General features: G+C 40.7%; 1 protein-coding gene across 2 annotated transcripts in view; it reads right to left on the bottom strand.

Annotated features, from left to right (window-relative positions):
- tw (Protein O-mannosyl-transferase 2) overlaps positions 1-21807 on the bottom strand; it is a 33666-nt gene that overhangs the window by 1116 nt on the left and 10743 nt on the right. Inside the window, exons 11-17 of one of the 2 annotated variants that reach the window (XM_053781931.2) lie at positions 17408-17585; positions 16621-16772; positions 16375-16463; positions 15721-15869; positions 14346-14502; positions 11593-11733; positions 7097-7208 (exon numbers count right to left, since the gene is read on the bottom strand). In XM_053781931.2, the coding sequence (XP_053637906.1) occupies positions 7097-7208; positions 11593-11733; positions 14346-14502; positions 15721-15869; positions 16375-16463; positions 16621-16772; positions 17408-17585 (978 nt within the window). Of the gene's footprint in view, positions 1-7096; positions 7209-11592; positions 11734-12821; positions 12982-14345; positions 14503-15720; positions 15870-16374; positions 16464-16620; positions 16773-17407; positions 17586-21807 lie in introns of both variants that reach the window. The other variant, XM_053781930.2, reaches the window with a different exon arrangement.

Raw genomic sequence — 21807 nt, 5'->3', positions numbered from 1 at the left:
CAAAAGGGAGATGGACGAGTAATAGGTTATGGATAACAGCGGGACAGTGGATGGTGAAAGGGTAAAGGGCAGCAAGAGACTGAGCTAGAAAGGGCTGAGGGGGGTGCGAAAGGTATCATCAGAGTTTGTGGAGTAAATCAGTCATTGTCAAGAAGTCAATGAGAGAGTCAGGATTAAAGGAGGGTCCATCAGCAAGAAGGGAAGGTAAAGAGAGAGTAGTAGAACGAAGACGACGTTGGAGGTAAATTCTGCGTGCACGTTGATAGAGGGGGCAGTCTAACAGAATGTGGCTAATCGATACTGGAACTTGACACTGTGAACAGAGAGGAACAGGGTGCCTCTTCATGAGATACCCATGAGTAAGACGAGTGTGGCCAATGCGAAAGCGGGAGAGAGTGGTCTCCCGACCTCGGCACTGATGACAAGAAGACGGCCAGTAACCTATGCTCGGTTTAATAGAATGAAGTTTGTTACCAAGCAGAGTTGACCAACGTTGTTGCCAACAGGTGTGAAGGTGGATAGCTATTGTAGCAAAATAGTCCAGAAATGGAACACCTCTATAGGAAATTGGTAGGTCATGTACTGCTGACCGCGCAGCAGTGTCTGCCTGTTCATTGCCCTGTACGTCGACATGACCAGGGACCCAACAAAAAACAATATCTTTATGCTTGGTAGAGATACGGCGTAGCCAAAGTTCGATACGGAGAACTAGGGGGTGAGATTTATCAAATTTTCGTATAGCCTGTAGAGCACTAAGGGAGTCTGAGACTACCACAAATGATGACACAGGCATAGATGCGATACGAATAAGTGCTGTAAGAATGGCATACAATTCAGCAGTAAAAATGCTAGCCGAAGATAGTAAATGCCCCTGCACAACGCTGTCCGGAAACACTGCTGCGAATCCGACGCCGTCTGAAGACTTAGAGCCATCTGTGTACACAGCGATGGCATGAGAAAGAGTGGAAGTGATCAAGAAAAAGAGCGGGAAGCCACCGTAGGCAGTTGGGCTTTCAAGCAAGGGAGTGGGAAAGAACAGACTCAAACAGCTGGGACTTCCCAGGGGGGTAGGGAAAAGTGAGATGCTACATGAACATATAAAGGTGGTAACTGAAGGGAAGACGAGCGAATGTAAGCGAAGAGAAAAGGGACGGAGCAAACAGGGGCGGCGAACAAATAAAGAATGTCTACTAATATCGGTGACCATTCTACAAATGGAAGGATTGTGGAGATCGTGAGAGCGTACATAGTAGCGAAGGCAATGGGCATCACGGCAATCAGACAAGGATGGAACATTTGCTTCTGCATAGAGGCTCTCAACAGGGGAAGAGCGAAAAGCACCAAGGCATAAACGTAATCCTTGGTGATGGATGGGGTTAAGGCTAGAGAGAGTAGCAGGAGAGGCCACTGAATAAATCTGGTCACCATAATACAGTTTCGATAAAACGAGGGCTGAATGTAGGCGAAGCAGAGTTTGACGATCAGCTCCCCAGGAAAGATGAGCAAGGGTTTTAAGAAGGTTTAGCCGGCTGTGACAAGTTGCCTTCAGAGAGGTAATGTGAGGTTTCCAGGATAACCTACGGTCAAAGAGAAGGCCTAGAAACCTGACTGTATCACGTTCGGGGATACGGGAGCCACAGAGATACAAAGGATGATCGGAGATGACAGAGCGTCTAGTGAAAGTAATTTGGTGAGTTTTGGTACTGGAAAATTTAAACCCATGCGTGGTGGCCCAAGTGGAAACACGGTCGACCGCATGCTGGAGAGAAACTGCAATGAGATGACAGTCAGCGCCTGCACAAGCAATAGCGAAGTCATCAACAGAGTGATGACCAAATATTGGGTGGAAGAACAGAGGCCAAATCATTTATAGCTAGGAGAAAAAGCCTTGTGCTCAGAACACATCCCTGAGGGACACCTTCAGCTTGGACGAAGTCCGGGGAAAGCACATTATTGACTCGAACATGGAAGTGTCTGTCAGTTAAAAAGTTCTTAAGGAAGGATGGTAGATTGCCTCGGAGGCCTAAGGAGTGGGCTTGGGCCAAAATATTATACCTCCAGGTTGTGTCATATGCCTTCTCAAGGTCAAAAAATATGGCAATAACCGAGTGATTATTCGCAAAGGCATTGCGAACATATGTATCTAAGCGTAGTAAGGGGATCTATGGTAGAACGGCCCTTACGAAAGCCATATTGACTAGCGGAGAGACTGTCGTGTGTCTCTAAATACCACATTAAGCGTCGATTTACCAGACGTTCCATCACTCTGCAAACTGCACTAGTAAGAGCGATGGGACGATAGTGGGAGGCATCATGTCCTGTAGTACCCGGCTTGCGGAAAGGGAGAACAATGGCAGATTTCCACAGCTGTGGAAGAACTCCTTGTGCCCAAATAAGATTGAAGAGGTGTAAGAGGACTACAAGGGCTGACTGATGTAAATGTTGTAACATACGAATATGAATGTCGTCAGGTCCAGCTGCCGATGATCGGCAAGCTGAGAGTGTTGCCTCCAGTTCCTGAAGTGTAAAAGGCACATTATACTGTTCTTCTCTGAGAGAAGAAAAGTCCAAGGGTACTAACTCTCTGGCAGACTTTGAGGAAAGAAACGAAGGGCATAGATGGAGCCCCCAGGAAATACGGACCAGATGAGTGCCAATTTCAACGGCAACGTCAAGAGGGTTTGCTACATCAATACCGGCGACCCGTAGAACAGGAGCCAGGTCAGGAGAGTATTTACCACTCAATTTCCTCACTTTTTTCCAGACTGCACTCATAGAGGAAGCAGAGGTGATGGTGGAAACAGTCTCGCCAGCAAGTGCGTTTAGCATCACGAATGACACGGCGAGGGATCGCACGCCTCTGCTTAAAATCAAGAAGTCTCTCATTGGTTCTATTGTATCAGTACCTGCCCCATGCAGCGCGTTTCAAACGTACTGCACGAGCACAAGCAGGAGACCACCAAGGCACGCACTTCTGAGAATGCCTGCCTGAGGTTTGGGGTATAGAATGAGAAGCTGCGGTATAAACTGACGTCGAGAAGAGGTGTAGGAGCTCACCAATGGAGGATGAAGAAGGAACCTCACTAAAAGCAGTGAGTTGCGAGTAAAGGTCCCAATTTGCCCGATCAAATTGCCAGCGAGGGCTACAGAAAGGTGGTGAATATGAAGGAGAAGTAAGAATGATTGGAAAATGATCGCTGTCATGCAAGTCCGGTAGAACAGACCAGGTGAAGTCGAGTGCAGTGGAGGAAGAGCTGACTGATAGACCGATGCAAGATAGAGTATGAGGACGAGGATCAAAATGGGTGGGAGTACCCATATTTAAAACATGGAGGGGGTGAGAGGCGAGACAAGCCTCCAACTGGATGCCACGTGAGTCACAATGAGACCCCCCCCAGAGGAAATGGTGGGCCTTAATTAAAATCACCAAGTAACAGAAGGGGTGGTGGTAAGGATGAAACTAGAAAGGCAAAATCTGGGATAGAAAATGCTCGAGAAGGAGAGAGAGAGATATAAAGAACATATTGTAAACCACTTATTCAAGTGGATACGGGCTGCAATGTAATGCAGCGAGGTGTGGACAAATAGTTGACAGTACGGAATATCATTGCATAGAAGAAGGGCACTTTCATTAAAGGTCCCATCTGAGAAAGGATCCGAAGAATACAATAAATTATAGCCTGAGATAGGTTGGAAAACAGCTGAGTGTAATTTTGGTTCTTGTAAGCAAGCACCAACAGGGGAAAACCTGGAAAGCAACATCTGAAGCTCACCCCGATTACCCCTGAGGCCGCGGATATTCCACTGTAAATAGGCCATGATTGGCAATGAAGAAAATGCCAGGAATCCGTAGGGAAGGGCACCTACGGACTAGAGGGGTTAGAAAAGTCGACGTGTGGTGGCATTGGAAGACGTTCAAGCAGCGAAGGAACGGAGCGTTGTGAAGATGGAGGAGAGGGAAGAGAAGGAACAGGAGGTGAATCAGTGTCCATTGAAGGTTTAGTCTCTGCAATATATTCTGAAATGGCTTCAAGTGTTTCTAAATTCAAAGATGTATGGGAGACCATATTGGAGGTAGAAGGAGGAGGGCGAGTAAAGATTGGGACAGTAATGGACTGTACCAAAGTAGAGGGGGACGAAAGAGTGTAGGGGACTGGAGATGAAGTGCGGGGGGGCAGAAGAGGCAGAAACCTGGGAGGTGGCAGAAGAGGCAGAAACCTGGGAGGTGGCAGAAGAGGGAGAAACTTGGGAGGGGACGGGGGTGGAAGGCATAGTACGAGGAGGAGGGTGAACCTCCACACTTGTAATAGAGCCAGAGAGAGGGGAAGAACTAGGCACAGAGACTGGAAAGGTAAAGTGTAGAGGTGGAAGAAGGGAAGGAAGGGGCAAAGAAGATTTGAGCAATGTAGATTTTTTGGACTTCTGAGAAGTAGAGGGGCGATTGGTATAAGGTGTCGTACGAGGTCTTGTCGATACTGGGGCTTGTGAGGAAGGACGCGAAGATGTGAGAACAGACAGAGTTGTAGTCGGGACGTCAGAGCCAAAGACAGCAAAAGGATTAGATGCCGGAGTGGCTATGGGAGGTTTAACAACAGAGGAGGCTGCAGAAGATGGGACCCCAGAAGTGGGGGGATGTTTTGAAACATGAGAATAAGAAACACCGGGTAGTCTTCCTTGGAGGCGGAGATGAGTAACTGCCATAGCATAATTGAAACCTTCTGCCTCTTTGAGGCAACGGATTTCACGCTCATTTAAGTAGACCTGGCAACGGCGGGAGTACGAAGGGTGAGCTTCATTACAATTAAGGCAAGATGGAGGTTGACTGCAAGATGTATTAGAATGGTCGTCGGCACCACAGACTGGGCATTCGGCTATAGATCTGCAATATTTCGCTGGGTGACCAAAACGCCAGCAATTTCTACACTGTTGCGGTATAGGGATCACGTTTCGAACTTGTAACCTATGTCCCGCGACATAAACAGAGGATGGAAGTTCTCGGCTGTCGAAAGTTAATAGAGCCACATTGCAAGGGTAACGTCTCCGCCCACGGGCAGGAAGGACATAAGTGTTGACTTTGAGGATTGGGAGATCCTGGAGTTCCAGCTGTTCAAGAATGTCATTGCCACATGACTGGAAATTCTGTTGGACTATGGTATGGGGCAGAATGACAGTACCACTACAAGAATTGAGAGAATGATGTTTTTCAATAGTGATAGGAGTAGTATCGATATGCGAAAGGAGAGAAAGATCATGAGCTTGGGTAGCATTCTGGACAGTGATGATGCTCGTACCGCTCTTGAGAGCATGAAATAAAATATCTCTACCAACATGACGCAGAAGTACTTTGCCAATACTATAGTCAGAAAGATAGGCAGAAGAAGAAGTCGGTCTTAAAGTAAAGAATTTAGTCCATTGTGTGGTCCGAAACTGAGCGTGGAGAGGGAGTGCATGACGTGTCGGTCTTTTCCGAGTAGAATGGGAAGGTAATGAAGGAACATCATCAGGAGATTGACGTTGGCGTTTAGGAGTAGGACCGGAGTTGGTCCGTCGTGAAACGGGCTGGCGATTTGAAAATTGCCGTACCGTAGAGGGAGAGGCCGGAAGCATAGTCAAAGGAGAGCGGAGGCCAGACAAATTGAAGGAGTCAGTCGAAGCCCTGGTACCTGAAGCGGGTGAGGAAACAGCACCAGCAAGAGGTACAGGGGCATCAGGAGTGTCCGAAGAGTGGTCTAAAAACAAGGCAGGGTCAGAATGGGGTGCGGTATCATGAATGGGGCCCAGGGGTAGTGGGTTCATGGATTGGGTTCTCCATGGTTAGGTTACTCCTCTGCTTTTTGTTTTTAAGAAAATAGAAAGAAAAGAAAATAAAAATAAAAAAAAAAGAATAAAAAAAGGGGGAAGTGGGGAGGAATGAAAGGGCCGGAAATCTCCCTCCGTGCCCAAGAGGACCTCAGCACCGCTAGTAGTGCAGATGCAGCATGGAACCCATGTCATACCCTACCCTTCATGCCAGTAAACCAGCAATCCGGGATAGCAACCTCACATCTGCCGAGCTACCTCGGTGGACAAAAGAGAGGGCGGCCGGATATCCGCCACAAAGCATACCTCCTTCGGCCACCACCCCCGGAATCCGAAAAGGTGGCTTCCAGAGATACACCCGTCGCCCGAAAGACACCCAAAGCTACACTCCGGGATACCGGAGAGGGATCGGGACATCCCCAGGCAATCCAGATTCCACGGCAAACTACGCCACCGCCAAGAACCTCAACGGAATGGGATGGACCCCGGTATCCTTTCCCCTACCTAGGAACTAGCGCGCCTGTGGGAGAAATTCCAAAGGCCAAAAAGAGGAAGGGCAAAAGGGAGGGGTGGGGATTAGGAGGAGGAGGAAAGGAAAAAGGGGAGGATGGGATAGGGAAGGGGGGATTGGGGGGTAATTAGGTTCGGTCTGAGGAAGGAGACCGACAGGTCTAATTCCTCAGACCAAGAGCCTCTTCACCACAACAAGGAGCCCCCCTTGAAGAGGCATATTTAATATAAAAACTAACAGTGTGGATAAAGTCAAATATAAAGTGAATCTAAATATAAGGATATTAAAATGTCTTTGTACATATGTGTATCAAATGTTTATCACTTAGTATTACTATATATGGAACTTTTATTTCATCACCCAAAAACTGACTCCAATTATACTTTGGAATAATTGTGAAGAATGAAACTTTTGCAACATTGGAGAATCTCTATTGCAGAAAAGTTCACCAGTCAATGGCTTCAGTCCAATACAGAGAAGCCACTGGTGAAATGTTGCAAAAGTCTCTCATTCTTCAGTTTGTAAATGGTTTAGAAAACCGACATTATAAAGAACAAAAAGGCACAATACTGTTGACTGGAATAATACACAAATAACCCACACATAGGAGAAAGATGTTTATGACAATGTTTCGGTCCAACTTGGACTACTGACTAGTCACTAGTGTGACTAGTCAATGGTCCAAGACAGACTGAAACATCATAGGCTTCTTTCTCCAAGGTGTGGGTTGTTTGTGCACATTTACAGTATGTGAAACTGTCTCTTAAAAGAAAACTTTTTACCTACCTATAAATTAAAGTAGAATAGAATAATCCAGTGAGCCAGGGATACACTGATGATGAGAGGTACTGAGGAACCATGCTAGGCAGACTCTCAAGCAAATAATCAAGAATAACACCTGAAGAAAAAGGTTAGTTTTTTTTTTAACATGTCAAGTGGAATATCAAAATTTCTCTTGGCAAACATTTTTTTTTTTTTTTTTTTTCTAACAAGTCGGTCGTCTCCCACCGAGGCAGGGTGACCCAAAAAAAAGAAAGAAAATCCCCAAAAAGAAAATACTTTCATCATCATTCAACACTTTCACCACACTCACACATTATCACTGCTTTTGCAGAGGTGCTCAGAATATAACAGTTTAGAAGCATATACGTATAGAGATACACAACATATCCCTCCAAACTGCCAATATCCCAAACCCCTCCTTTAAAGTGCAGGCATTGTACTTCCCATTTCCAGGACTCAAGTCCGACTATATGAAAATAACCGATTTCCCTGAATCCCTTCACTAAATATTACCCTGCTCACACTCCAACAGATCGTCAGGTCCCAAGTATCATTCGTCTCCATTCACTCCTATCTAACACGCTCATGCACGCTTGCTGGAAGTCCAAGCCCCTCACCCACAAAACCTCCTTTACCCCCTCTTTCCAACCCTTTCGAGGACGACCCCTACCCCTCTTTCCTTCCCCTATAGATTTATATGCTTTCCATGTCATTCTACTTTGATCCATTCTCTCTAAATGACCAAACCACCTATTAATATGTCAAGTGGGTCAGATGCAGGGATTCTCAGTTGATGCTACTCCATTCACAAGATTTCACAAGTACTGGTATATTTAAGAATACTAGTACTTGTACAAATACTCTACTTTTATAAGACCATCCCCCCCCCCCCAAGAACATACAACGGGCAGGGATAAAACCTAGTTGGATGTCTTATTGCAGCCAGCTGGCCCAGTGGCTAACGCGTCGGTCTGGAGTTATGACTGACCCATGGTATGGTTTGTTTGCAAATGTGTCATTACGATTTCGTGAGTCCATTCCCTGAACTCTGATCATACCTAAAATATAACTAGAGACATTAAAATTAACATCCATTTCTTCCTCACTACTGTTACCAATGAGGCTCTTGCTTTGAAGTAACAGCTATGATGCTTCTGAAGTTGAACATTTATTAAAAAAATTACTTACGTAGGGTTACCATAACAAGTCCCAGAAGCCCCCTTTAAATGACTAGTTTCCTTCTATAAAACCTGTTAGGTATACAACTTTTTTTTTTCTGGTAGTTTTCCTCACACAAGCTTTTGTACAATTTATTTCCTGAAATGCTGTGCATACAATGAGTTCTTTCAACTTATGTCACTATTTTATTCAAAATTTCTTGAAAATATATTTTGCTTTAAGTGCACAACTGAATTTTAAACACACAGGCATGTAGGAAAACTGTTTTAATCACTGGGAAGCCCAAAACCCACAGGGGTTGTACTGCACCAGGAAAATTAGAAGCAATTCAGGTTTGATCCAATGACAGGGAGGATACGTCCATTTCTTAGATCAAGAGCACCACTTTGGGTGAGATGAACATGACAAATTAAATTTTTCTTTTTTCTTTACAAGATCTGCCATCTCAAGTAACAAATTTTCAAGTTCATACAGGTCCGCCATCACAAATCCGGCAATCAGTTATTCGGTTCCTTCAGTTATTTGGCACTAATTTTGGCTAGCATAATTTCAAATTTCCAGGATCACCACACCAACCTGCTGGTACTGTTTGGTGGCGCTACTTGCTGCACAAGTCATTCCACTTTCTTTTTCTCCATTTATTGTTTTAACCTGCTTACTTTTAGCCCTAGCCATGGTTCCAATGAGTAAAATTAATGCTTCTCATTATGTAAAGCACCTACACAGTATATTATCCATTAAAGATAAGGTGGCTTTGAAGCCAATGTCGGTTGCCATGAACTCAATCTCATGAAGCAGGAGAATATGCTTTATTACGCTAATATCAACACTATAGCTTATTTGCCTATCACAACTGATCTAATATGACATAATAAACAATATAAATAACATAAAACATGTTAAATACTCCAGAATGAATAATATTTGACATAATACCGAGCAGTTCGATGGAGGTATGAAGAGAGTGGTATACAAATACCATTCTCCTATCCCTGTCTTGGGGGCTCGTATTAGAGAAAACGGAGTGTAGCACAGGGCTAACTGCGATATACACTCATACTGCACCATAAACCTGAAACAAAAAAGCTATTTTCTCTATATATATTATCACACATAGCAGCATGTGTAGAGAACCTAGGATAACTCAAAAAAGTCAACGTGTCTCATTTTTAGTACCTGGCTTGGGTTTGCCATATATGATTTTTGGTAAATATTCGATTCCCAGCCAGGGTAGAAACATTAGGCGTGTTTCTTTGCACCTGTTGTCTATGTTTACCCATCAGTAAATGGGTACCTGGGTGTTAGCCGACTAGTGTGAGTGTTATCCTGGGACACTGACCTAATTTTCTTGAAATACTCTGCATAACAAGTGGCTTTCTATATAGTAATATGTCACTGATGTCAGCTAGGCCTGTATACCTTGTACATGTACATGTAGTAAATAAAGATATTCTTCTTTCTTCTTCTTTCAACAAAACCGGTCGTATCCCACCGAGGCAGGGTGACCCAAAAAGAAAAAAAAAAGTTTTTTTTTAAATTTAGTAATTTATACAGGAGAAGGGGTTACTAACCCATTGCTCCCGGCATTTTAGTCGCCTCTTACAACACGCATGGCTTACGGAGGAAGAATTCTGCTCCACTTCCCCATGGAGATAAGAGGAAATAAACAAGAACAAGAACTAGAAAGAAAATAGCAGAAAACCCAGAGGGGTGTGTGTATATATATACATGTATGCTTGTACATGTATGTGTAGTGTGACCTAAGTGTAAGTAGAAGTAGCAAGACGTACCTGAAATCTTGCATGTTTATGAGACAGAAAAAAAGACACCAGCAATCCTACCATCATGTAAAACAATTACAGGCTGTTGTTTTACATTCACTTGGCAGGATGGTAGTACCTCCCTGGGTGGTTGCTGTCTACCAACCTACTACCTACAATAAAGATATTATTATATTATTTTCTCAGTTGTTTGTTGGGTTATCTTATTCAAACTTGGGCAATGTATGATGGAAAGATACTTCTTAATGTACACCAAAAATGAAAGAAATCAGACCATAAATAGCGGAGTTCACTTCTCAGCCATTAGTGGCCGCTTAGCGGTACATTTTTGTGTTTTTTATGGTTATACTGTATTCTCATTTTTTCGGTCTCATTTGATAGAATGAAAGATATATTACAGAAATAGATATGATTTTGATTGCTTTCATGATGAAAAGTACCTTGAAATTGCACTCACAGTAGCGAAAATGTTCTATTCTTTAGCGAAGCTCAAGAGTAAACAAATGACGTCACCGTCCAATACCTGTCCGCCTGCCACTCCAAATTCCAATACATGGTCAAGAATGGGTTGACATTATTTATACAATTATTACAATAATACATAAGTCTGCATAACAGTAAATCTCCTATTTGTTTGTGAATAAAAATTCCAAATGGTAAGCAAGAGTAATATAAGAGGGGCCTGAAGCCATGATTAATGAACAGAGAAAATGTTATTTTAGTGCCAGGAATGTCTGCACTGTTTATTCTGGACCCTATTTTGAAATTGGCATCTGTTGAAATTTGTGTGAAATCGGCCAAATTGCCAATTTCTGACCACTTTATTGGGTAGTTGAAATGAGTGAATGGGCAGTTTCTTGTACTCAGTTGACAGACTAGAAGTAAATAAGTTTATTCAGGTATACACAAATGCAGTTACATAGATTATCATACATAGCAGCATATGTATAGAGAACCTAGGATAACCCAAAAAAAGTCAGACAAAGTGACTTATTTCCAGTACCTGGCTTGGGCTTGCCATATATGATTTTTGGTAAATGTTTTTTTTTTCTTGGTTGTTTGTTGGGCTATCTCATTGAAACTTGGGCAATGTACAATGGAAAGATGCTTCTTAACGTACAACAAAAATAAAAAAGACGGACGATAAATAAGGGAGTTCACTTCTCAGCCATTAGCCGCCTCTTTGCGGTATATTTTCGTATGCTTTTTATGGTTGTATTCTCATTTTTTGGACTCATTTGATAGAATGGAAGATATATTACAGAAATAGACATGATTTTGATTGCTTTCATGATGAAAAGTACCTTAAAACCGAGCTCAAAGTAGCGGGAATGTTCGACTTTTGCCGATGTTCAATGAACTTTGTGTAAGTCAAGTTGGTTAATTTTATTAAGCGTATTCTAACCTAACCACTCTGTAATCCGGCACACTACAGGTCCCAATGATGCCAGATTTGTGATGGAGGACCTGTACTACCACTGTCCTAATATTCAAAGAAGCGTTACATATACTATAATACTGTAAATCACCAACTCTTACCAGTAAGCATTGAGGAGAACAGGAGTGCTGGGAAGTAATGATGGAAGTACAGGATACGACCCATGGCATAGAAAGGCAGGTAATGAAGGCCCCATGCCAACACTAGCCATCCACAGGCTTCCAAGGTTTTGTCACGACGAGCTGCATTTTAAAATTAACATTTTGTATTACATTAAAAGTGGCTTTTTTTTTTCTATTTGGTACTGTCACAGATGAAAGTCCTGCTACATGGGGCAAGAATGAACTGCTACAACCTACCAGATCACTGCACAACTTCAACATGTGTAACATGACTTTTGCCTCTCTCTCCTCCTGACTAAGTGTTTAATAGTGAATGCTTGATTTAACTGACTTAAATGGGGAAGGAGTGGTGTGTCCAATCACTCCAAATAATTTTATCTAAACAATCCTGGATTTAATGGATTTTGTCCATTAAAACCCAAAATCAATTTACCCAGGAAACAACCAAAATGGATAATTCTGAATTTAACAGACCCATAATTAGCCTTAACAACAGAATTCTGATTTTAAGTACTTTACCTTGTTGTTCCTGGATATCGTTCATTAAATCTAAGTATGTTAAACAGGGGTCTGCCGAGGTGTAATTTTATTCTAATTTTTAATATTACATATACGTATAGGGAGTACTAAACCCATAGTAACCATACAACACTTGGGGTACTAGGAGGAAATAAGGTTTGATTCAAGAAAAGGGAGAATAAGTGCAAATACACTAGAATCAAGAGTCACTCACCAGTACTAAGGCACCTTTCTTGAGAGGACTGTATATCAATTCAGATTTTATATTATAGATATTTAAATATAAAAATACCTGCATAATCAAGCAATTGGTCAAAATCTGCAACTAAAACTAAGTAAAATATTTTATCAGTGCTTATTATGGTAAATTTCAAATGCTGTACTGTATTTTCTAATCCCTCATAAGTTTTTATCCATCAGGTAAATAAAATTTAGCATTCAAAATCTCTCATTCTGAATAATAGGCTTCCAGATCACATTAAAGCAAGGCATGCTGTTTGACAGAAAAAAGTGCATACAGTATAATTTTTCATTTAGCATGTTATGTTATAGTTTACTAAGTGGACTTGGCAATGAAACCACTTTGTCGATAAGGAAAAAAAAAAATTTACTAAGCCCAATATTTGCACCTTAAAGTTAAAATTATAATTATTGGACTTGCAATTTTGTATTCAAGCATTGCAACATACCTTTAGTTTCTGTATCATCCACTTTTCCTCTTTGTGTCCTGTAAGCATGGTAGAAATAGACGAGCACGAAAGCAGCCAACACAAACAAGTTGCCCCACCAAATGATGGGGTTACCAAGCAGGTACACCTTGAAGCCATCAATGGCTGAAAACCATTGTCCCTAAACAAAGTAACATTACACAATCACACGCACACAAAAAAAGTAAAAAAGTAAATTTACAAGCGCACACAAAAATGGCAAGACTTAAATGCTGCATACACAGGTGATCTGTTGTATAAAATGAGAAATGCATGCAACTTAGCTAAAAAATACTGAAGCCAAACTTTGGGAAAAAAAGATTCAGGTAAGCCAAGCCAGACAAGGACAAGTGACATGTAGTCTGGGACAGGTTTACAACAGCAGAATTGCCGATTCCCGAATCTAAAATGACGCTGTTCAATAAGCCTATACATGTATACTAATGGCAAATATACTATGTCTACTTGTAGATGAATGATTCAAAGAACCGACACGTTAAATTAGACATGTGCAACTCCTGGGTATCTTTATTGAGGAAACGTTTCGCCACACAGTGGCTTCATCAGTCCATACGAAGGATAAACTTTAAGAACAGGAGGAGAATGAGGTAATCACTCGATGTGGTCAGTCCATCAATCTTGAATAGAATACGGCATATGAGCGGAGAAGCAGCTTATAAACTGTATGGCAGGAGAGGTGCAGCAGTCGTAGGTGGTGTCACATTTGTCCAGTGTGGAAGTAGGTCGTGCCCAAGGGTTAGGCAAGCGAAGGATTCCCAAGTATTAAGATCCCAAGAAATTGCAGTGTCTGACAGGATTGTAGATGAATGGCTCAAAGAACCGACACATTGTTAAATTCGACACATGTGCAACTCCTCCTGTTCTTAAAGTTTATCCTTCGTATGGACTGATGAAGCCACTGTGTGGTGAAACGTTTCCTCAATAAAGATACCCAGGAGTTGCACATGTGTCTAATTTAACAACGTGTCGGTTCTTTGAACCATTCATCTACAATCCTGTCAGACACTGCAATTTCTTGGGATCTTAATACTTGGGAATCCTTCGCTTGCCTAACCCTTGGGCACGACCTACTTCCACACTGGACAAATGTGACACCACCTACGACTGCTGCACCTCTCCTGCCATACAGTTTATAAGCTGCTTCTCCGCTCATATGCCGTATTCTATTCAAGATTGATGGACTGACCACATCGACTCAAGGTTGAGGGACTGATTACCTCATTCTCCTCCTGTTCTTAAAGTTTATCCTTCGTATGGACTGATGAAGCCACTGTGTGGTGAAACGTTTCCTCAATAAAGATACCCAGGAGTTGCACATGTGTCTAATTTATCACACTATGTCTACTTAGAAAATGTAACATACAAGATGCCAGGATGCACACATTAAATGCTCAATTCTGCTTGCTAAATAAAAACAAAGCACAAGGGCTTGACATCACTTAGCATTTATAAAGCATAAGATTTCTCTATGTAGACATTAATTACCTCTAACATTTGGAGAGATGCTATAGCCCCTTTTAATTTGAAATGAATTCCAGGTGCAGAGAGTGAAGTAACATACTAAAGCCACAAGGTTGCCCCAGAATACTACTGGATTTCCTAGAAGGTAAATACGAGGCTTGCCACCTGAGAAATGCTGTCCCTAAAATGCAAGTAAAGGTCATGTTACCATATACAATCACAGTAATAACTACACTTTCTCCTACCTACCATCTACACATTGAGGTGGCACTTATTCAAGAAAAAATGTGTGTTTAAAAAGGTTAAAATATTACAAACTACTAAATACCAGTAGTACAGTGTATTTATAAACACTACGCAGCATGTTTGTGTGTGATTACCATTTGTAATGAGCTATTTGTAGTTACATGAGAAGAGCAACACTAGAGCTCAGTCTTTATAATTACAGTAGTCCCCTCATATCTGTGGCGGATACATTCCAAGACCTACCGTGAATACCAGAAACCATGGATAGTGGCGCACCCTATGTATAAAAATCATTCTTTGTTTACAGACATACCTACAAGAGTTTAAGCGATAAATTATGCACACTAAGTGGAGAATTAGCACTTTTTCAGTGATGGCAAGCACTTAACAGCTTCTCTTAGGCTTAGAAGAACTGCCATCACCACTTAATTCTGTGCTTTGGTGTCACCATTAAGCAAAATTAAGGCTTATTTTCAGGCTGCAGTAAACAGTGGATAACAAACCATGAAAACAATCTGTGAATAGGGGGGTTCTACTGTACTTTTATTTCCACTGCAGGTGCAGAGACTTGCTATACAACTTGCCATGCCTGAAAATATAACTTTACAACTGTGCTGAATTCTCTAGCAGCAGTAATTTGTATTTTAAGACAAACCATTTCTCACAAAGAATGACCCAAAAATGGAAATACATTTACCATCACTCATTCTCTAGTTGAGTTTCCATATGTAGATGTATTACAATTCAAGAGACCTATCAAACTAATACCCTCACCCAACCTTCAGCGTGTAAGCACTGTACTGGTGTGCAGTGTGTGCAAATTATTTGAAAGTTGTGAATGTTAAATTTTGTATACCGTATTTCATTTCAACAAGACGTGTAGCTAGAATAAAATCCATTCTTTATACAGAATCAAGTCTTCTTCTTCTTAAAATAAAGTTGATGCAAGATCAAAGAATGAAGCATTAAAGTAATAAGCTCCTCAAGCATATCAGTCTGAGTACAATGGCAATTGTTCTAACGAGGTGCTCAATTTGTAGCCCAGAATGATAATTAAACACTTCAATTAATATCAACAATTCAACTATACTGCAAAGCCAATTCAAGAAAAAAACTGATATTTGAGTTATACAAAAAGAAAAAAAATACACACCTTGAAGTTAATTGGCCACTGCCAAGGTTGGGAAGTTATTTCTCCTTCTTTGGGCTTGAGGCCAGAGTTACCTTGGAACATAACAGTGTGAGACTCTAGGAACTTCTCTACGAAGTTTGGACCATAGATCTCAAAACTGGAGTTTGGTACTGCAAAAATAAAAATGGGTTAAGAAATGATGTGCATGTGAATGAGGAAGATACGAGGTTAAGTATCCGCAAGAAATAAGTGTAGTTAAACTAGAATAAATACTTAGAGAAATATCACATTTATTCCTGATGGATAGTAGGGAAACCATTAGCTAGAAGATGACTGCCATAAAAGAAAAAAAAAAAAGCTGTCAGCACCATTATATTGAAAAGCTATTAAAAAACGAAGTTGTTTATTATCAATATCATCTAAAGGGTTACATATCTAAATACCTGTTCTTCATTAATGTTTACCTACATCTTCAGTATTTACATACTTATTTCATCTATGAAATGCTTTCTTTCAGTAACTGAAAGCATAATCACTATCTTCTATAACCAAATTAGATGTGTACCTTTACACTTTCTCAGTAATGTCAAAGCTTAAAAATATAAGGATTACTTTTTGGTCAGGCTATCTCTTACATTAAGCTGCCCCCAATTTAGACAATCATTGCGCACTTACGTTTTGGGAACACATTTTCTTCTATATTCCACAAGTTGTTAAGGTCATGCACATTTGGGTTACAAGTGACTTCCATTTGTTCAAAGCCCCTGTAGATAAATTCCATTAATTAAAATACATAAAAGGAGATACTATGTAATTTCCATAAAAAATAAAAGGTAATATATTAATCATAAAGCAATATAGCCTGTAGTGACATTTCTTTATATTCTAACTAGTCCATAATAACTGAAGAACATGCTTTACCATTTTGGTAATTGTTTATTATGTGACATCAAAGCACAGCCAACCAAGTAGTGAACAAATCGGAGCTTGTGAACTACAGTCTTCACAACTTCTTCTTCTTCACCATTTACCACTTCCACACGCCATACATCGTTCACATCCCCCATACCATTCTGAAAATACGATATTGATGGTAATCTACATAAAATAAAAGCAGAACTTTTAAGACACTAGCGACTACTGATGTAGCAGAGACCCAAATCAAATGACAAAGCAGTACAGTATTTGTCAGTAATTGTAAATAAACTTTGTGATAACTCAAAAAAATATAGTTAAGGAGTTACCAAAGATTCACAGGAGAATTTAAGAAACTACACAAATTTGGTTGAAAAGTGGAAGTGGAAGCTAATTTTACTGTTTAATGAGCAGCAAAAGACAAGCCGACATTACAAAACCGAGTTTATAAAAGTAATGAAACTTGAAAAAGTCATAGCGCTGAATCCCAATATGCCCAGAGCCCCCAGCAAAATTCTCCATCCTTTCATTCAGAATTGTCAAAAACCAACCATTCCTGAATTGAGTATGCAGCACTTGTTTGGAACCCTTTCCCTAGTAATGCACAAACGAAAACAAGAGGAAGTCTGAAAGAGTACGTTCATGGTTCCTGGTGACACCCCCCAAATTGAAAGCCACTTCTGTTCCCATTTTTTTGTTTTAAATAAAATTTTCTAAAATGGAGAATCTTTTGTAACATCTCTCAATATTAAAGTCCTCTTGGCAAAAAGTTTATGAATAATGCTTTACTCACTTCACCATATCCAGTAACCTGATGGTGACGTTTTGTAACAGGTGATGGCTCACGATGAGAGTGAAGGTTTCGACCAGTGGGCACATGCTCAAGACGAATAAGGTCTCCATTCTTAACCAATTCAACAGGGTCATCATCTTCCCAGTCACCAGGCTCTTCATTCCATTTCTTCACAAGCCTGCAACCAAATAATTCTTATGTCAAAAAATCTCAACAATGTAATTAATTTGCAAAAAAGTCAAACTTGTTAAGCTGATGCTGTAGTATTATACTACTTTAGGGAATCATTTACTGCTATGTTTACCATGAAGTAGTGGACTTATTGCTGAAAGTTTTCAGCTTCAATAATACTTATTTAAAGATACAATTCAAGCCTCATCATTGTAATAGTTTTTTAAAATAGCAGGCATGTGCAAGTTAGATAGGTGAGGACACAAATGGTTTTTGGGACCTGATGAGCTGTTGAAGTGTGAGCATGGTAATATTCTGTGAAGGGATTCAGAGAAACTGGTTAGTCCAACTAGAGTGCTGGAAGTGGGAAGTACAGTGCCTGCACTCCAAAGGAAGGGTAGAGATATTTGTCTGGAAGGAAATCTGAATTGTCATATCTACATGCCTCTGGCAAGACAGTGATAGTGAGAATGATAGTTAAAGCTTTTCTTTTTCAGATCATCCCACCTCAGTGGGAGATTGCCAATGTTAAAAAAAACTCTTACAGCTCTTTTCTCATATATACTTAGGGTAAAACATTTATCACATGGCTATTTAATTTTTCAAGCATATCATAGTACATTGGAACTTTCATGAATTATTGATAACCATACCTTCAAAATTATTATTTTAATTTTAGCATAAATATCTTTTATTGTTCAAAAATAATTCAGATATAAAATACTCTAATGTAACTATAATATCACTATACAAATAGTACACAACTACTTACTATCAACTATGTAATGGCACATGTTAATTTATTATATTTTTCAGTTCTGCCTCTTGCTGTATATATATATATATATATATATATATACTCATATTGATATATACTGTATATATTCTTCTTTCTTTCAACACACCGGCCGTATCCCACCGAGGCGGGGTGGCCCAAAAGGAAAAACGAAAGTTTCTCCTTTTACATTTAGTAATATATACAGGAGAAGAGGTTACTAGCCCCTTGCTCCCGGCATTTTAGTCGCCTCTTACAACACGCATGGCTTACGGAGGAAGAATTCTGTTCCACTTCCCCATGGAGATAAGAGGAAATAAACAAGAATAAGAACTAGAAAGAAAATAGAAGAAAACCCAGAGGGGTGTGTATATATGTGCTTGTACATGTATGTGTAGTGGGACCTAAGTGTAAGTAGAAGTAGCAAGACGTACCTGAAAACTTGCATGTTCATGAGACAGAAAAAAGGACACCAGCAATCCTACCATCATGTAAAACAATTACAGGCTTTCGTTTTACACTCACTTGGCAGGACGGTAGTACCTCCCTGGGCGGTTGCTGTCTACCAACCTACTACCTAGGATACTGTATATATATCAGTGCAAAAATTATAGGGGGATAGGTCTGTTGAGTATACCTGGTAAAGTGTATGGTAGAGTTATTATTGAAAGAATTAAGAGTAAGACGGAGAATAGGATAGCAGATGAACAAGTAGGCTTTAGGAAAGGTAGGGGGTGTGTGGACCAGGTGTTTACAGTGAAACATATAAGTGAACAGTATTTAGATAAGGCTAAAGAGGTCTTTGTGGCATTTATGGATTTGGAAAAGGCATATGACAGGGTGGATAGGGGGGCAATGTGGCAGATGTTGCAGGTGTATGGTGAAGGAGGTAGGTTACTGAAAGCAGTGAAGAGTTTTTACGAGGATAGTGAGGCTCAAGTTAGAGTATGTAGGAAAGAGGGAAATTATTTCCCAGTAAAAGTAGGCCTTAGACAAGGATGTGTGATGTCACCGTGGTTGTTTAATATATTTAAAGATGGGGTTGTAAGAGAAGTAAATGCGAGGGTCTTAGCAAGAGGCGTAGAGTTAAAAGATAAAGAATCACACATAAAGTGGGAGTTGTCAGAGTTGCTCTTTGCTGATGACACTGTGCTCTTGGGAGATTCTGAAGAGAAGTTGCAGAGATTGGTGGATGAATTTGGTAGGGTGTGCAAAAGAAGAAAATTAAAGGTGAATACAGGAAAGAGTAAGGTTATGAGGATAACAAAAAGATTAGGTGATGAAAGATTGGATATCAGATTGGAGGGAGAGAGTATGGAGGAGGTGAATGTATTCAGATATTTGGGAGTGGACGTGTCAGCGGATGGGTCTGCGAAAGATGAGGTGAATCATAGAATTGACGAGGGGAAAAGGGTGAGTGGTGCACTTAGGAGTCTGTGGAGACAAAGAACTTTGTCCTTGGAGGCAAAGAGGGGAATGTATGAGAGTATAGTTTTACCAATGCTCTTATATGGGTGTGAAGCATGGGTGATGAATGTTGCAGCGAGGAGAAGGCTGGAGGCAGTGGAGATGTCATGTCTGAGGGCAATGTGTGGTGTGAATATAATGCAGAGAATTTGTAGTTTGGAAGTTAAGAGGAGGTGCGGGATTGCCAAAACTGTTGTCCAGAGGGCTGAGGAAGGGTTGTTGAGGTGGTTCGGACATGTAGAGAGAATGGAGCGAAACAGAGTGACTTCAAGAGTGTATCAGTCTGTAGTGGAAGGAAGGCGGGGTAGGGGTCGGCCTAGGAAAGGTTGGAGGGAGGGGGTAAAGGAGGTTTTGTGTGCGAGGGGCTTGGACTTCCAGCAGGCATGCGTGAGCGTGTTTGATAGGAGTGAATGGAGACATATGGTTTTAATACTTGACGTGCTGTTGGAGTGTGAGCAAAGTAACATTTATGAAGGGGTTCAGGGAAACTGGCAGGCCAGACTTGAGTCCTGGAGATGGGAAGTACAGTGTCTGCACTCTGAAGGAGGGGTGTAAATGTTGCAGTTTAAAAACTGTAGTGTAAAGCACCCTTCTGGCAAGACAGTGATGGAGTGAATGACGGTGAAAGTTTTTCTTTTTCGGGCCACCCTGCCTTGGTGGGAATCGGCCAGTGTGATAAAAAAAAAAAAAATAATATCAATATTTGTGGTCATCATTTACATGTCAAAATTGCCAGAAAAAAAAAAAAAAAAAAAAAAAGGCACTGCTCCACTTGCTTCAAGGGAAAAATGCAAACCATACCACGGATGGGGATAGAACCCACGATCAGTCTCAAAACTCCAGACTGTCGCGTTAGCCACTGGGCCAGCTAGCCACAATAAGATTCATCAAACTAGGTATATTTCTTCAATAAGATTCATCCTAACTAGGCATATTTCAAGAAATATACCTAGCTGGACAAATCTTACTGTGGCTAGCTGGCCCAGTGGCTAACGCGACAGTCTGGAGTTTTGAGACTCTGATGGCGGGTTCTATCCCTGTCCGTGGTATGGTTTATTTGCAATCGTGTCATTACGATTTTGCGAGTCGTAAAGTAGGAAAAATGCATTCCATTTTGTCATTCATATGTACTGTATTTTCCAGCATACAGTATAGGACACATGAGTATATAAGACATGTAAGACGATGTTTCCAAGCAGTTATATAATGTTAAAAAACAATTGCTAAAATGTAGCCCAAGGCATACCCTCGACCCTGACCTTGAGCATACAAGGCGCAGGCTGATTTTCCAGGACTTTTTGTGGGAAACAAAGCGTGCCTTATATGCTGGAAAATACGGTAACTTTTGTTGTGCGTTGAGCAACGATTGAAAACCAAAATAACAATCTCGCTCACATTTTGGAGAACTAAGTAGTAAACACCTTTTTGACTATTCATCAGATAAAAACCAAACCAAGGTGTAAAATGTTTTTAAAGTAATTCTTAACCCTTTTGGTGTTGTTCCAGTTATATCACGACTTCAAAACCAGTGTCGGCCCCATAATATGATGCCACAAGCTCAGCTCAATCAGACAAGCTGTGAGCGATAAATCTGGGCCTAGATACGAGAGAATGGATCTTTTTATCTTATGCACTTCATAATGCAGTGCATGAGGAAAAAGACTGAATTTGCGATGTATTTTCATGTGGTACTTATGGTTGTATTCTTGCTGTCTTGGTTTCATTTGATAGAATGAGAGAGATATTACAGAAATAGATATGATTCTAATTTGTTGAAGAACTGAAAGTAGCTTAAAACTGAGCTCAAACTTGGGGAAATGTTCAATTTCTGCTGATGTTCGAGAGTAAAGAAATCAAGTCAAGCATCCAATACATGTCAACTGGCGAGTCTAATATGCGTTCATGAATGCTTTTATATTATTTATACAATTACTACAATAATGCAGTAGTCTGCATAACCGTAAATCTTCTATTTTTTTATGTGAAT

The sequence above is a fragment of the Cherax quadricarinatus genome, chromosome 30, assembly GCF_038502225.1.
Source record: "Cherax quadricarinatus isolate ZL_2023a chromosome 30, ASM3850222v1, whole genome shotgun sequence".
NCBI lineage: Eukaryota > Metazoa > Arthropoda > Malacostraca > Decapoda > Parastacidae > Cherax > Cherax quadricarinatus.
Note: the sequence above shows the minus strand (reverse complement) of the source record. Positions and strands in the feature narration are given on the sequence as shown.